This window comes from Cicer arietinum, chromosome 2 (genome assembly GCF_000331145.2).
Source record: "Cicer arietinum cultivar CDC Frontier isolate Library 1 chromosome 2, Cicar.CDCFrontier_v2.0, whole genome shotgun sequence".
Taxonomy (NCBI): Eukaryota; Viridiplantae; Streptophyta; class Magnoliopsida; order Fabales; family Fabaceae; genus Cicer; species Cicer arietinum.
Window position 1 is genome coordinate 3,708,656 of NC_021161.2, and position 17,697 is coordinate 3,726,352.

The 17,697-nt window shown below is 31.1% G+C and overlaps 2 protein-coding genes and 1 long non-coding RNA gene across 3 annotated transcripts; 2 read left to right on the forward strand and 1 right to left on the reverse strand.

Moving 5' to 3' along the window:
- The first annotated feature begins 2,233 nt into the window (after positions 1–2,233).
- On the forward strand, positions 2,234–7,691 carry LOC101500303 (uncharacterized). Its single transcript, XM_004513300.4, has 7 exons — positions 2,234–2,938; positions 4,256–4,399; positions 4,780–5,129; positions 5,538–6,282; positions 6,391–6,487; positions 6,570–6,624; positions 7,341–7,691. The coding sequence occupies exons 1-7, from the start codon at positions 2,428–2,430 to the stop codon at positions 7,401–7,403; spliced, it is 1,965 nt and encodes a 654-aa protein (XP_004513357.1). The 5' UTR covers positions 2,234–2,427; the 3' UTR covers positions 7,404–7,691.
- A 1,621-nt stretch (positions 7,692–9,312) lies between these two features.
- On the reverse strand, positions 9,313–13,621 carry LOC101500616 (transmembrane ascorbate ferrireductase 2). The gene is made up of 4 exons (XM_004513301.4): positions 13,274–13,621; positions 12,036–12,084; positions 10,614–10,813; positions 9,313–9,735 (listed from the first exon to the last, which is right to left on the reverse strand). The coding sequence occupies exons 1-4, from the start codon at positions 13,418–13,420 to the stop codon at positions 9,433–9,435; spliced, it is 699 nt and encodes a 232-aa protein (XP_004513358.1). The 5' UTR covers positions 13,421–13,621; the 3' UTR covers positions 9,313–9,432.
- Positions 13,622–14,689: 1,068 nt separating this feature from the next.
- On the forward strand, positions 14,690–15,630 carry LOC101500926 (uncharacterized). Its single transcript, XR_001144686.3, has 2 exons — positions 14,690–14,939; positions 15,252–15,630. It is a non-coding gene; the product is annotated as an uncharacterized lncRNA (long non-coding RNA).
- Positions 15,631–17,697: the final 2,067 nt, after the last annotated feature.

Here is a 17,697-nt window from a genome sequence, read left to right on the forward strand (position 1 = left end):
AATTAAATTAGATGAAATAAGAATTTTTAAAATAATGGACATAACATATATAAAGTAAGTAAATTAGTAAATGTAAAGTTAATTCATGTGAATATATTTACCAAATTATGTAAACATTTCGAATTGATGTCTATGTAAATCAATATAAAGTGGTACACCATTCCATATACCCCGTAATTGTTAGAGACAACGTCAACTTATACGGCTCCTTCGACAATATTAATATCAAATCGATAAACAAAAGCTCATGGTTGCTTTAAAGAAAAAATTAAACCTTGTCATTTCTTGACTCATAAAATTTATGTTTAAACTACATTCAAATAACTTTAACCATCGAATTCCATGACTCATTTCTGGAAGAAATTGAAATAACAAAATTTGATTTTTTTTTTTTCCAAACAAGATAAAGACAAAGATGAATAAGGAATATTTGGTAAAGAAAAGTAAAAAACGAATTGTGTATACAGTAAATAATATGAATGGCTGAGAGATTATCGAAGAGAGACAGTTAACGGAGGACGACGAATTAAAAAGGAAAGTCTGAAGGCACTAAAGAATTTGTAAAAATAAAATAAATTTTTTAATTAAATTGATTTAAAGCTGCTGCTAAAATAATGTTTAAAAAACAATTATCTTAAAAAAACTGTAACATTTCGAATTTCTAGGAATGAAATCAGACTGTGACCAATCTGATTTCTAATTCTCGGACCATTGTACTATTTAGACGCAACACCATGAGAACGAAAGTTGTACACAACTCTATCACGAATAGTAGTCTCAAGTCGAGAAATAAGAACTTTTTGTATCGTTGCTTGAATTTTATGACCCTAACAATATGAAACACAAATTTGTTAAATTAATATCATAACAAATAAGTTTTTGTACAATTTAAAACTTTGAATTTATAAAAAAAAAATTAAACCTTGTCATCCATCAATAACATTTCTATTGCATAAAATTTATGATCAGACAGAAACCATAATCGCACAACTCTAACAACCAAATTCCACGACTCCTTTTTTGGAGAAATTGAAAATAAAATCTGATATTTTTCCAGACATCGGAGAACGATAAACACAAAATTAAATAACAAATCTTTGGAATAGAAAAAATTAAAAGGGAATTCTGTATAGATGAGATAATATGAATGACACCTAACATGAAGGCACCGAAAATGAGAGATTATTGAGGAAAAAAATGAGAGAATACTGAAAAAGATAATTAATTGAGGATGACGAATTAAGAAGAAAATCTGGAGATACTAAAAGAATTAGTAAAATAAAATAAATTTTTGAGTGATAAAATAGTGTTTAAAAAATAATTACCTTCAACAACAAAAAAACTGTCAAGTGGTGGTGTATTGTAATTTATTTTTATTTTTTAATTGACCACTAAATTCTAGTCGTGTGGTATATTTTATTTTATTTTTAATTCATTTTTGTTATTTTTTAATTGGTCATTAACTTCTCATATTATTTTTATTAATAGAAACTTGATAACACCGACACGTGTCAAATTTGCCAAATGATCATATTTGCTTTATTATAATGTATAGATTTCCTCCAATTTAAGAATATATTTTTTGCTGATGTATTATATTTACAAATGACGTGGTAGCGTTTATGTAATCTTATTTAATATCTATATTATTAAAATTTTCCTAAATCATTAATTATTATTTTAATAGTATATAATTACTCAAAATATTAAAATATTTTTTTTTTAGTTTGAATATCAAATTACTTTTGTGTAATATTTGAACACATATTACCTATGAATAAGACGATTAGTTTTATGATAATTATATTGATTAATATTTTGACTTATACAACTTTTTCTTTTTACAAATATGTTATTTTACTAAGTTATTTATTAATATTTTTTAAAAGTTTATTGTTATTTTAATATTTTAGAACTTATTCTCATTTAATAATTTTATTTTTATTTTAATATTTTTTAGTAATTATATACTATTAAAATAATAATTAATAATTTAAGAAAATTTTAAATGAAGTTGATATTAAATAAGACCACTTAAACACTTTTACGTCACTAAAATATATCCCTATATTGAAGCGGACTGAAAATATTAAAAAAGATAAACGAAAAAACTAAAAATTATGGATTTTAAAAGTAAAAGATAAAAACTTTTAATTTTAGAAAAAATAAGTTAACCAACAGTGCATTTAAAATTTTAAAAAATTTATAAATGAATGAAAATGGAGAAAGTCTTGTGACTGTGCAAATATGCGATGCTCTTTACTTGTGGTGGTGTGTAGCCTTCCGTTTCGTATCGCTACTACTATTTCATAGAGACTGTCCTTCTCCTTCATATTCTCAAATTCCAACACAAACAAAAAATAATCTCTTCTATCCAAACGCGCGTTATACCTAAGCCAAACCTTACTTCATTCCAATTCCATTTCCATGGATCCTCCTCGACGAGCACCACGCACAATAATCGACCCCGTCCCTAAATTCCGTCAAGTCGGTTTCTTCGCACCTGGAGCCCCACCCGAACGTTCTCAATCGGGTCCACCCGACCCGACTCACTCCTCACCTCCAATCCCTAACACATCCGCTGCTTCCCTCTCTCCCGTTATGATCCCTCCGCCACGTCATCTATCCGATAACCTAATCATCCACGCTCGTCCTTCCGTCGCGTCGCCTCGACGCGCTGAATCGATTAACGTCGGTGGAAGTAATTGTGACGCACCTGTTTCGCCGGCGCCGTCTTCTTCTTATTCGAGTAGGTTTGCTGTTGGTGGTGATAGAAGCTTTTTTGATGGGAAAGGGAATAATGTTGGGAAAGTTGTTGCTTCCAGTTTTCCTCGTGGTGGATTTGATTTGACGGCAATGAAGGTTAATGCGAATGTTGTCGTTCCGGCGAGTGAGTTGACTACTGTTTCTGTTGTTAATGATTCGCTTGGGATTCCTGGTGAGAGTTTATTCAGATTTATTTTTTATCTTTTTGTTAATTTCGATAAGTGTGTTTGGTTATGCTGTGAAAAAAGTTGATTTTGAATAAATTGATTATGTAAAATTGGTTCCGATTAATAGTGTGTGTGTGTGTTTAAGGTAAAGTGAGTTATATTTGTATGGATTTTTTCATTTAAAAGTTAGTTGAATATATAAATTGAAGGCTAAATATCAATTCTAGAGCCAAAAACTCCTAAATTCTAGTTTGAAGTTAGAATTAATTCAGGAGGCAAAATTTGTTCTACTCAAGAACAATCAAACATGTCATAATCAATTATAAACATCTAAAATCGATTATGTTTCACTCATAAGTGGAACCAAAGTCCAAACTTAATCTTAGTTACCTTTAATTACTTTCATTTTTCAAATTTATTTACGGTGTCATCGTATCACAGTGTTTGTCTGTGTTGGTGCTTGTAGTTGATAACAATCTATGGCTTGTGTTGTTTCAATTTTAACTGGTTTTGGATGAGAAGTAGTAGAGAATACTGATTGAATTTGAGATTCATTAAATGTAGGGTGCAATTAGAAAGTGGATGCTATAGTTTAAGAAATTTGATTGAACTGTTTGTAAAATATGAACTTGAAAGAGAAAGTAAGATTATTCATCTATGTTTTGGTTTGATCTAGAATTCTTGATAGTGTGCCTTGGACCGAGTTTCTGGGATGTAATTTAATTTGTTTCAGAAAGGGAAGGAATCTATTGAAATTATGAAATTTGAGTAATACATTCTAAGTAGTGCATGTTTGGATTGTCGTGTGTTTGACAAGGTCACAGTGGCACTGAATTTGTTGAAGGTCTAAATGGTAGTTTTTGCCGAAACTACAATGGTACAGAGTGAGTTCTCCGAACTCACCACTAATCTGAACATGCACATCATAGGCTAAGAAAGTTCTTGTTCAAATATATAAAAACTAACATTAAGTTATTGTTAGACTTGTGGCTGTGGTCCAGGAACCTAACAGTTATTAACTAGAGATAGAACATATGTTCTATGTGTGTATGTCTTTTGCTTAAAGAGAAGGGTATATGTGTGTATCTCTTTCCACTTCTTGTTTTAATCTCCACTTGCACTGTGTATGTGTCTTGATTTTAACACCATTTGCAGGTTTAATCGTATGATGATTAAGAATTTGATTCAGCCTGCCTTGCTTGTTATCCATGTATATGAGGATGTCTTTTAAAGAGAAAAACTGAACTTTGTTGTCTGCCTTTGTGGTGTGTTTTCATTTTCTTATTGGCTTGATTTTGTTACCCTTTTCTCTTTGCATTTAGAAAAAGAAAAAGCAAACAAAGGAGGAGGATCAGCTGGGGAAGTGAAGGACCATCCAAATTCAAAACAGCAGAAACCAAAACCCACAAAAGCTGAAAGACGCGCACTTCAAGAAGCTCAACGAGCTGCAAAGGCTGCTGCAAAAGGTGTGTATTAGCACTCTCATATTTGATTGGAAGTGTTAGTGGGTCTGTCTGTGACTCTGCGTATCTAGAGTAGAGATCATCTCCATTTCTTAAAAGAAATTGACATCTTCGTTACTATGGTTTTGGTGTATAAATGTTTAATTGTTGCCAACAATTTTGGAAATGCATGTCTTTATATTGTTTTTACACTTAATAACTTATGCCTATTCATACCTAGTTCTTTGTCACAACTACTCTTAAGTGTTCATGGACTCGAATATTGTGTTTTTTGTGATGTTAAGCAAACCTATAATTTAAATGTTATGAGTTGTTTCATAGGCCACTTTTCTACATAACTCACTATGAATAATAATTTAGATTTTGATAAAATGTGTCACTAGGCGAAGGAAATAAGGCATCTGGACCTACTACATCAGTGAATGCAAAACCAGCTAAAGCAGTAAAACCTGCCCAGAAAGTTGATAATACAGCAGTTGCAGCCTCTGAGAAGAAGGGGGGTGATTGTCCTCCTGAAAAGGATAGAAAAAAAGATGCCCCTCAACCACGCATGCAGTATGATGACCAGAGCCGAGTGGAGAAAGCTAAACGTCGTTCTGTGGTGAAACAGACTGAGGCTAGGAACAGAGTTGAGTTGTTCAGGCATTTGCCACAATATGAACATGGGAGTCAGCTTCCAGATCTCGAGGCAAAGTTTTTTGATCTTTATCCTGTGCATCCTGCTGTTTATAAGGTACTATGTTATCCTGTCATTTAAGTCAATGCAATTATATACATTTGTTGTTTGATTTCTAGCTGACATGTATGGTTCATTGATAGTTAATCAAAATTCAGAATTCAAAATTTAATCCATTGCTCAATGGTAGAGGCACAATCCTTCCTAATAGTATACACTATCTGCTATATATGAAGTTATGTTGAATGATATTAAAAAAAAAACTTATTGTATTTAGCATCCTATATTTTCAAAAAGATACCCTATCATGAGCCGAATTGCAAAATTTGCAATTATAACTTATTCATGATGTTCTGGTGAATAGGACAGTGATTAGGAGTTAACACCCAGTTCAATACGTTTAATGAACTAGAACATTTTAAATATGCTTTCTCAAATCCTAATGATCTTCCTTGTTGATGTCAGGTGGGTTTGCAGTACCTATCTGGAGATATATCTGGGGGCAATGACCGTTGTATTGCAATGCTTCAAGCATTTCAAGAGGCTATCAAAGACTACAAGGTTCCACCTGAGAAGAGTCTTGGGAGAGATTTGACAGCAAAAATTAGTAGTTATGTATCATTTCTCATTGAGTGTCGACCTCTGTCAATCAGCATGGGAAATGCAATTCGATTTATCAAGAGTCAGATAGCCAAGCTACCTTTAACCTTGTCAGAGTCAGAAGCAAAAACTTCTCTCCAGTCAGATATTGAGCGTTTTATAAGTGAGAAGATCATACTTGCCAACAAGGTGATAGTCAAGCACGCGGTCACCAAAATAAGAGATGGGGATGTTCTTCTAACTTACGGGTCGTCATTGGCAGTTGAAATGATTCTTTTGCATGCACACGAATTGGGAAAACAGTTTCGTGTTGTGATTGTTGACTCTCGTCCAAAGCTTAGAGGGCAACATTTACTCCGCAGGCTTGTGGAGAAAGGTCTTAACTGTACTTACACTCATATAAATGCGGTTTCCTATATAATGCATGAAGTTACTCGAGTTTTTCTTGGTGCTGCATCAGTACTGTCTAACGGAACAGTATATTCGAGAGTGGGGACCGCAAGTGTTGCAATGGTTGCTCATGCTTCCCGTGTACCAGTCATAGTATGTTGTGAGGCCTATAAATTTCATGAAAGGGTACAATTGGATTCAATTTGCTCCAATGAACTTGGTATGTATATTTAACAGTCATCGATGATGAGGTTTTTATTTACAGTATACCATTGGCCTTTTCCCTTGTGTCCGTAAGAATGATGATGTTTTTATCATGTTCTTACAGGTGATCCAGATGTCATTTCGAATGTTCCAGGTAGAGAGGATGTCAAATACTTGGATGGTTGGGCCAATATTGAAAATCTGCAACTTCTAAATCTGATGTAAGCATTTATCGATTAGAACACCACAACAAATTGTTATTTACCCACTCTAACCCTGTAGTTCTCTCTAAATTGATCGCAGTTATGATGCAATGCCTTCAGATTATGTTTCGATGATAGTCACCGATTATGGCATGGTAAGTTCAGAAATTTTGAAGAGGAGTTATACATTTGCTGCTAAAACATGGCTATAGTGCATTTGAACCGGAAATCTCATAGTTTACGTATTATCTAGTTAAGCTTGGGATTGGTGTACTAAGTGCAAAGTTATGTCCAACTGTTGTTAGATGAATGATTTTGATGAGGATCAAGATACCAATTTAAACTGTAAAAATCCTAAAAGATTAAAATAAAACATGACATCTTAACAGAAAAAATACAAAACGTTATTTGCAAAAAGAAATTATTGAAAAGAAGCGAGAAGGGTTGTAGTATTTATTTGAGTAAAGGAAAAGAAACCATTCTTTTATAGACTTGTTAAGTGCTTGTGATAACCAAACTTTGTCGAGCCATTTATTTGAGTTTGGGTCTATCATTAATTAGTGTAGAGCATTTTATCCTCAGAACCAAACTTTGTGGTTCAATTTGTTAGGAGAGATGAACAAAATGTGGTCGTCCATTCCTTCCACACATCATGGCTTAGTTCCCCTGTTTTTGAGTATTTACCAAGCTGCGTTCTTGACTCTATTTTAAGCTTAATGCTATTAGGTTGTTTCAGTCAAATAAAAACAGCAGAATCTGATTGTTTGTCCCTGTGATATAATACTTTTTTTAAAATATTCTCAAAGGGTATTAAATTTAGATTATGTTGGTTGACAGAACATCTTTTATACTCATATTTTTACTTTGGCAGGTCCCCCCCACAAGTGTGCCTGTAATTGTAAGAGAATATGGGAGAGAACAGGTCTGGATATAAATTATGCAAATGCAAAGGCCTGGCAGGAATGGATTGTAAGAGAATATTGAAGAGAACATGTCTGATATAAGTTATGCAATACAAATGCAAGGGCATGGTAGGAATAACTTATAAAATTGTTGTAACTCATATTTCTGTATTGTTTTCCATATTGGAATTATAAGCCTCTTTGCTATTGAAATTTTGACATTTCTGTATTAAACTGTCCTAGCGAAGAGAGCATAAATTTTGTCTCTCCAGGCAGATTTAGCTATGCATTCTCATTCATAATAATTATTTTTTCTCTTCTATTGTTCTTCAAGTTTTGAATAATGTCTCTCACGATTTTAGCTTGGCAAGTTTTAGTTATACTTAGCTTTATCTTTGGTTATTGCATTGTAATTATGTAAACAATCACATTAAGTTCTGGTGAAGTTATCCCTGAAATTTACCAATTTTTAAAATTGCTGTAATTAAGAAAACAAGGGTTGCTTGAAAAAATTTAAATAGATCTAACCACTGAATATTGCCATGGTATGATTAATTTATTAGGATGCTTTGTTTCCATTTTATGCTTTATTTTGCTTGTGAGGAATGCATACGTGCTAGGGGCCTTTTAATTTTTTTTACGGTAAATATCGATTTCATTCATAACCACATAAAACATTACATAGATAGATACTAAGTAAAAGATAATCTCCAACCAAAATCTAGGGTTTTTCATTCTTTGTTTTGCTTGTGGGAGATGCAATCTTGCAAGCTAGCCCATTATTTATTTATTTATTTCATAGTCTTTGATGAAGTAAACAAATACATCACTAGGTTCAAGCTTGTGTATCTTCAAATAAATGAAAATCTGTATTTTTATTTTTGGCAATTAACCTTTATTAGACTTGTCTGTTCAAATTATCATTCAACTTCCAAACAAGCATAGCATGATGTGACAAGTTGCATACATAATATACCATAATTTTTTTATAAATACATGAGATTACCATTATTGAATTAAAAAAGATAATATATAATATATTCATAAAAATAATTACTTTTCAGTTAGGTTCCAGTCGCTATAGTTGCTAAAAGCTTGTTTGAATATAGAACAATTGTTTACACTCAATTCTTATTGCAAAAGTATCACTTTCTATTTACTGTTTTCTGCATTCAAAATTTTGTAACCAAAATTGATTTTTTGTAATGATACTTTTTTTTGTATATATAAAAAAACCTGGTACATAGTTGGTATTCATTTCAAGGTATTGGATTCAACCTTCTAAACGATAATAAACACAATATTTTAATGTTTCATATTGTAAGAGTTAATCAATTTAGTTCCTTAAACATATAAAATAGAAAATTAATCTTTTAAATTAAAGAATATCAATCAATTTGGTTTCTCTATTAACATATTTCTTTAGTAAATAATCATCAAAACTAGTAAAATGCATCCATATTAACTTAAATAGTCTTTTGTTGTATCAAAGCAAGCATAGAACTTTTAAGATTGTGTAAACCTTTTTAAAGATGATTAAATTATTATTATATTTTAATCTAAAAAACTAAAATGTTATTTCAAGGACAAAATTGAATCACTCTTACAATTTCAAAGACTAAAATATTTATTCAAAAGTAGGGAAGAAAGACTCTATAAGAAACTTATATTTACAAATTTTCTTTGTCCTTCAAAACCATGGAATGTGTTATTTATAACACAAGGTGGACTCATGGACTTACTTTCTTGCCCTTATGTTACAATTCTAGAATTGTTTTACAAAATATTCTCAAATAGTTATAGTTGATTTTTGTTGTAAGGGTCTCTTGCCCTTCATTGGAGCAAGAAATCAATAATATAAAGTAAATGTCAACAACCAAAAAAACACAATAGCCTTGTCTCAATAAATCAATCATCGGTAGAAGGGAAAACATTCAACTCTAAAAAGAAAATTAAACCTGTGTATATATGTTCAAGAGTTTGTTCATACAATCCATGCAACCTAAAGACCATACAACATACAAGTGTTCATGTTCTCAATTTTGAATCATATATAATCACTCACTCATTTCCTCTTGGAATATCACCTTTATTATAAGTTGGTGTAACTATACCAAGAATAACAAAGCCACCTAAAGCAACAATCAAAATGCCTAAGATATTCACCACAAGTGCTTCGTTCGAATATCGCGATATGATGTTGTTGACTTGAAGGAATGTAGCTTTTTCTAAAAGACCAGTTGTAGTTGTAGCTATAGCCAATGCATAGATATAGATTCCAAAGAATACATGCCATGGCATTAGTGCAGCTCTACTGTTTCTTGAACCTCCTGGATACCAAAATGTTGCAAATCCAGCACCCAACTAACAAATATTGTAGAGAGCATTTAGATATATGGAATTCGAATTCGGAAGTTAAATTAAAATAAGTGAATAGCCAAACTGATCTTCCGGGAAAAAAGAGAGACCTATTTTGTCGCTAAGAAACGACGAGTACTGATTTGATCCTCCTAAATTTCAAATGTTTGGTCAAATTAGTCTGTGACAGAGACTGGGGTCTGTTTGTTGTAGATTAAATTAAAAGTGATTTTGATATAAATTATAAATATCTTAGAGATTATTTTCTGGAGATTTTTAAAAAAGTGCAAGCTATTGTGTTTAAAATTATAAAAAGTGATTTGTATTTCTCTGATAATAAAAATGATTTTTAAAAAAAGTTGAACACAAACATAACCAAAGATCTGTTTGTTATAGATTCTAAAAAAAGTGATTACGGTATTTAATCATTTAGAGATTATTTTTTAGAAATGTTTAAGAAAAACATAAGTTGTTTTGTGTTTGTTTGTCGTAATGAAAATCACTGTTGTTTTAAAAAAATCTACCAAAAAATGATTTTTTTTGAGAAGCTACTAAAAACAGCTTTTCATTTGAAGCCGTTTTTAAATTATTTTCAAATACTCTTTTTAAAAAAAAAAGAAACTGTAACAATCAGATGAAAACTATCAAAAGTGACTATTTTTTTATAGAAAAAAGTGATTTTCACCCCAAACAATCTTAAGCAAATGCACTCTTAAAATGTCCATAAAAAATATCCTAAACAGAACTAATTTGACTGATGTTTGAGGACTAAAATGACATTTTTCATTTCTCAGGAACCAAATAAGTCTCTGTTTTTTCTCTTGGACCAATTTGGCCTTATTAGAATTTACTCCCATAAAATGTGACTAGAACAATGAAGATACCTGGATGGAGAATAGGACGAGGCATGCAATGCCTAACCATGAATGAAGGCTGTAGAAATTGTCAATGCCCTTGTCATTGTGAAACTTCCAAGCAGCCCAAAGACCAATTAAGCTCAAAATGAGAGCAAGAAACTGAAATGCCAGATGAACTGATTTTTTGAAGTTTTTAGTTCCAGATAGTGTCTTGTATGCAAGCATCCCTGCACGTTTCCATAACAAACCGATGAAGGAGTTAGTACAAACACCACAACGATACTCACAAACCGATCAAGGGATCGTAAAAAGAAACATTATATGCAATCTAAGATAACAGATTAAAAAAAAAAACGGTGAAAACAACTAGTTTCACTCTTTTCGGTAAAAACATTTGAAAAGAGGAAATAGATTGAAAACAAGGTGGTAACTTTGTAACTCTAAGAACTGAAACGTAAAACTTCTTTTGAAGCCGAAAAGGCTCTAATATTTTCATAAGAGTTGTTGTAAGCATTTATACTCTTACCAAAACACGACCAACTGTTTTCATTATGTTTTGGCCAATGAATTATTAAGATCAATTCATGAACTACTTCTCAGATTTTTGCATAAAATGTAGGTGATGGAGTAAGGGACTTTCTTTAGTTTTAAAAGTGTAGTCCCAATGTTGTCAAATAGCAGCTATAGTGGTTCTATAATGCTATAGCGTGACAAAATGTGAACAAACCACTATTTTATGCCATTCGACATTTAATACAAAGTGTTCATAGTGGTGCTTTAGAGTATCAAAATTTGAACAAATTACTATTTTTCCGCAATTTGACATTTAGTACAAAATGTTGCCAAATAGAGGCTATATGTGCTATAACATTGTAGTGTAACAGAATTTGAACAAACAACTATTTTCTGTAATCTGTGATTGACAACACTATGTAGTCCACTATTATGGTATACACTTACTCAATTTACAAAAGATGAGACTTATAAATAGAGATAAAAGTTACAAAATCTTATTTGAACTTAATGCAATTAGACAACATAGAACAATTTTACATAAACTTTGACCTTGTGAATTTAATGAGAAAGGTTAGCCAGTCTAAACTCTAAAGAACCAAAAAAGGCGTCATCATCAAAATGCAAGGCAAAATTATGGAATTGACCATAGGAAACATTGTGAATCAACAAATAAGAACACTATAAGTCAAATTCCAATTCAGATTTCTCATAGTATTGGTTACATTACAAAAAGTTACAAGAACAAACCCTCGAAAAAACATTTCTCTTTTGTATCATCTATTAACAATTCCAATTTGTTGACCAACCGTACTTCACCTTATATCACATAGTTATTGAGATCTAAAAATCCCTTCATAGCAATATCACCATAAAATGTTTCAAAGAGGCGCTGATAAGAACATTCTCTGAGAATTAAAAAAAAAAAACAATTACCTTCACCGTTGATTAGAACAAGCCCAATCACCATTAACACCGGATGAACCTACACAGAATAAAAGTGTTCAAAATTCAAAATATTTTTTCACATCAAGCTCAAAATACAAAATTTAAAAACATCCAACAAAAAAAAAACAAAAACTTAGAGCCAAAATATACATAAAAGAGATCTACAATACCAAGTGCAATCGTGTAAACCCTAGATAAATATCATTTAGAATGAAAGTGATACTGTTATTCATTTCTAATGTGAATTTTTAAACCTAATGCACAAACCACTTTTTATTGCTTACAAGACAAAATATAAAGCCGCCTCCAACCAAAATCAATTTGTTCTTTGGTAATCAAGCATCTATGTTTTTACCAAATCAATTTTTATATAATAAATTTTGCCTCAAAATTAACACTTTAAAACATGAGACTAAATCCTAAACAATAAAAATAAAATAGTAAGCAAATGTTTAAGATTGTTGAATTGCGCAGAGTTACAATGCACCTCTATAATTTTGATAAAAGCTACACTTTGAAGCTTCAATAAAATCATAGTGCAACTGTGACCTCGCCAAACACACTATGAATCCAAACACGCACTTGCTTGAAACTCAAAATTACGATAAACCAGAGTAACTATGCCTAAGAATCAATTTTGACATTATAAATCAAAGTGTGTATGTTTGATATCACGATAGCTAATGTGATTTTACAAAAGCTACGTGTATGTTTGATATCACAGGGGGTTTGTGAGAATCACATCGAACCACTGCAATTTTACAAAAGCTAAAACTTGTAGTTTTTGTAAAATTGCGGAGGCTCACCATCATACACAACATACACGTAGCTTTTGTAAGATCACGCCGGCTCATGGTGATTTTGACAAATTCACCTTAACACAAAAAATGCACAAAGAAACACCAAGTTTATGTTTGGTTTTGCAGCAGGATTGACAAAATCACTTGTCATTGTGATTTTGTCAATCTCATAGTGAAACCAAATATAGGCCAAAACAAAAAACTTCATAACCAAATAGTCAAAGCTACAATAAATGTCAAAATCAACACTATCCCTACAATCCTAAACCTCCAAATTCTCACATTTCCAATTCCAACAACAAAAAAACAGAAAATTAAGAAAAGAACACAAACCCATTATTCCAAAACAAATATTATTAATGAATCAATAAAAAAACTCGACGACCCAAATTAAAAAAAAAAAGGAAAAAAAAGGAGCTTGATTACATTGAAGATGAGATCTTTGTTATCGGAAACAAGAGCGAGTCCTCCTCTGAAATGAAGAGCCCATGTTAGGAGGAGAAGAGTGACTACAACGCCAATTGCTCTAATGGTTGCGAAGATCGGGAACTTGACAAGCGGTGGAGTTGCCATTCTAGAGAGAGAAAGTGATGATGGTAGAGAGAGAAAGAGAGAATGGAAGTAAAAGGAAAAGAAATTGTGAAAGCATATAATGAATCGTAAGGGGAAGAAAAGGGAGAGATCAAATCGAACAAGTTCAGTTGCTTCTTCTCACTCTAAGGGGAAGGAATTACCTTCCTTTCTTTTCATTTCATTCCATTATTCACATTCAATATTCAACTCTCTATCAAATATTTTAATAATAAAACACAAAAAACAAAAATTCACCACATTAATAGGCTTTAAACAAAATATTATTTTGTGTAGTCAAAAAAGTTTTTGCCTTAATAATAGTTTAGTCCCCTTATTTGAATACTTTCTAAATCTTGGTTGCTCTATTTTTAAATCAACAATTTAAGTGTCATAATTTTATTAATTTTTGATATTAGACTCATATTTTTCACTTATATTTATGTGATAGAGTTCAAGATGTGGTATATAAATTATTTTTATAAAATAAATAATATTTAAAATTTAAAATTATCTAAAATAGTATTTAAATATTATTGTGACATTGTGATTAATAGAGTAAAATTATCTATCTCACGACGGTCTAATTTTAATTCACGCTCTCGATGGTAAACAATCCAACACTTGACAAGAAGAGTCCTTGTTAAACGATCAAAAAGCAATGTCGCTTTTCGAGTCCATTATCAAAATATTCATTGCAAGTTTTAATAATTTGAATTGGATTAAATATACACAATTTTGATTTTAGTCCCTCTAGATTTGTTTGTTTGAATTTTATTAACATCAACCTCAATTAAGAAAAGACTATTTGTCAAACTAAAATCTAGTTGGCGTGTGTGACATGACATTCGTCAATTGATGTTGCATGTCAACCCATAAATTCGACAAATAATTTGTAAATTACATCAATACTTTAGGGTTGAATTAAAAAACAAGAAGGGACAAAATAGTGAAAATTAACCTTGGATTTCTCCTATTTGTGAGGTGGTGCGAAAAATTGTGGTGAGTGCATATAAAAAAATATAATCGTTGAATATTTTTATTTTGATTTAAATGCAATTTTGATCTCTAGTTTTACTCAATTTGCAATTTTAGTTATCGTATTTTTTTCTACAATTTTGATCTATTTATTTTCCTAAAATAGTGACATTTTGTCTCACCCATCAAGTTGACTTTCAAGTGTGATGGGGTGGCATTAGTATTTTCTTAAATGGAAGTCATGTCACGTATTAATATTATTAATTATATAAAGTAAATTACTATTTATATTATTTCAGAAACATAATTTAAAAAGATAAAATCAATTAAAAAAATCAAAAACACAAAAGACAAAAAGATGAATTTAAAGAGGGAGTAAAAAGAAAGAGGGTTATGTTCACGTTGAACCTTAGAGCAATTTGAAGAAGGAGAATAGGAAGAAAGAGAAATTCAAAAAGGGAGAAGAGGCATAAAGTGGTTGCGAAGACTGATTCGCGCTGTGACGACATGGACAAACGAAAAATCCTAAAAATAGGTTTTATGGGTATGATCTTTTCAACGTGTGATTGTTGCTTTCTTTGTTTGGTCGATCATGCATTTGGAGTTTGGTCAAAATCGTTTATGGATATGGGGGTTATTTAATTTGTTGTTTTTGGGTTTCGGGTTTGAGAATTTACAGTTATGGGTTTAAGGATTGTTCTTGGCTTTCTGGAATTTAGGATTGTTCTTTGAATGGAATTTAGATATTTAATCCATAAATTATGGGATTGGTATTGGAATAGAATTTAGGGATTTAATTACTTTTTTGGTTTTAATGTAATTTTCACTAACCGATTTTCTAGTTTGTTTGTTGTAGATAAAGGAGACAAAAGTAAACAATTTTTATACATATTTGATGAAGATACGACCAATCGTGCTATGGAGATTATAATATCTCTAAAGGAAAAGAATGATGAGCTCCTGAAATTTATGAATGACTCATAAATGAAAATGGGTTGAAGAAGAATAAAATTATGAAGAAGAAAATTAAAATTATGGGTTTTTTTATGGTTTGTCTTGGGTGTTTGTTGTAATAGTTGTGTTTGCATTAGTTGCAACACATGTTTTGAAATAGGTTGTTGTTTAGGTTCATTATCAGCTTGTTTTTTTGTCAACATGTAATTGTGTGAAGATGTAATGACTATGTTCATGTAATCAAATGGTTGTCTTTTTTAATGAAATGTTGTAATTGTGTCTGTCGTAACTTAAAATTAAAAAAGTTTATCGAATGCAATGAAATCGACTGCAATGAAATCGACATCAAAGTTTATTTTAAAATAGGGAAAACATTGATAAAAAACTAAATTTTGAGTTTGAGAGTTGATTATGCATAGAGATTGTATTAGCACCTACGACATATGTTAAAATACGGTTACCTATAATTAATTGTACAAAATTAATGTTAACTTATTTAAATTAATTTATTCTTTTTAAAATGCAAATATAATCTTTTATTATGAAAAAAATTTAGAGGCGATGTTGGTTTGGGGTAGGGGAGGAGTCAGTCTAGAGGCGGCAATTTCAGCCGAGAGGCAACAACTTCAACAAGAGGCAGCGACTTCACACCAAAGGCAGAAGTTTTAGTCTAGAGGTAAAAGTTCCGGTCTAGAGGCAACAATTCCAACAATTCCAGTCCAGAGGCGGTAGTTCCAGTCCAAAGGAAGCAGTCCAGAGACAACAATTCTAGCCTAGATGCATAAGTTCAGAGGCATCCAATATTATATATATATATATATATGGAGCATATCAAATCAGAAAAAATTTATTATGAGAAGGTGAAAAATTTATTATGAGAAGGTGAGAGAGTTATATCTTGACCACATAAGCATACAAAAATAGTCATAATTAGAATTAAAAGCCATATGACCTTTTTAGGTGATCATATGTCACTTAAATAATTCTTAATCGTGATCATCCATATATGAGCGTGACGGTTAAGGCATTTCCCAAACTAGTCACAATATAAACTAGTCTCAAATCATTCCTACATAAACTAGTTCTAAACCAGTCTCAATTAAACTAGTTCTAAACCAGTTCCAAATCAATCTAAATTAAACTAGTACCAATATAAAATATTTTTAGTTTTCTTGATTTTTTGTGACTCTATACAATATTTTTAATTTTCTTGATTTTTCTTGTGGTACCTACATCATATTTTGAATCCATTTTGAAGATATATGTAGTTAATTAGTGGAACTAAGTTGCTTAATGAATTATATATATGATCATGAGAGTTTTTCTTTGAATGCTTAAACAGACTCTTGACATGTGCAATCAAATACTTAGCACAAAGTTCCAATTAGAGAAAACTCTAAATTGTTTGTATAGAATATCATGAACTTTAAAAGATTCTCAATTTTTTACATATCGATCACTCTAAAATTTGCAATGAAACATTGTTTCGCTGATCCGGCGGTCATCTAAACCATTGCATTTTGCATTTACTAAATCGCGCAACCCCATTTTGGAGGTACTTGTGTTGTACTCTTTGTTTATGGGTGAATCGTTATTATTTATTTTATAAGTGTTCATACTTGAAAAAAAAAAATTGTATGGATAAGTATCTCAATGATAAAATTGTAATTTGACATATGATTTTATAAAAACTTTTATATATGAAATTGAGTATGGAAATAGTTAAATTTTATAATAACAAAAAAATTTATTATTAAAAAAAATTGAAAAATAAATTATTATTAATTCTGACAAATTTGTGAAATTTGATATATGTTAATGACAAATTCCGACCCGACATGACAAATATGTTAATTAATATAGATTGGTGTATGTGTTGTAATTTGGATTCTATAATCGATAGGGGTGTACATGGACGCATGTCGACCCGCTAACTTGATCACCCAGTCCAACTCGATTTTTACCCGTACTCAATTACTTTTGGGTCCAACCTGACCCTACCTGTTGAAACCTGTTTATATTTGGTTCGAATAATGGGTTCAACAATTTGAACTCATCGACCCGACCCGGTAACTAATTATAGTTTTTTTTAAAAAAAATTGTTTGGCAGCTTGATAGGGTTCAGGTAACTAGTTATAATTCTTTTGTTCTATATATGCGTCCATATTCTTTTTCTGTTACATATCTTCGTCCACCTTCTTTTTCTGTTCAGACTTAAAGCCGCATTGATGCCCGTCTTCTTCTTTTGTTCTACCAGTCGCGCTGGCGTTCTTTTATTTTGCATGTGCTCATAACTGATATTTATTTAAATGTTATATTTTGTTATAGTTTTGCATAATGAAGGTATG

Bases quoted from the DNA above. Each gene is read 5' to 3' on its own strand.
- LOC101500616 (XM_004513301.4), bottom strand. From the start codon at position 13,420: ATGGCAACTCCACCGCTTGTCAAGTTCCCGATCTTCGCAACCATTAGA. The intron at 12,085-13,273 runs GTAATCAAGCTC...TATTCTGTGTAG, and splicing joins ACAAAGATCTCATCTTCAAT to GTTCATCCGGTGTTAATGGT. The intron at 9,736-10,613 runs GTATCTTCATTG...AATATTTGTTAG, and splicing joins TCGTCCTATTCTCCATCCAG to TTGGGTGCTGGATTTGCAAC.
- LOC101500303 (XM_004513300.4), top strand. From the start codon at position 2,428: ATGGATCCTCCTCGACGAGCACCACGCACAATAATCGACCCCGTCCCT. The intron at 4,400-4,779 runs GTGTGTATTAGC...ATGTGTCACTAG, and splicing joins TGCAAAGGCTGCTGCAAAAG to GCGAAGGAAATAAGGCATCT. The intron at 5,130-5,537 runs GTACTATGTTAT...TGTTGATGTCAG, and splicing joins TGCATCCTGCTGTTTATAAG to GTGGGTTTGCAGTACCTATC.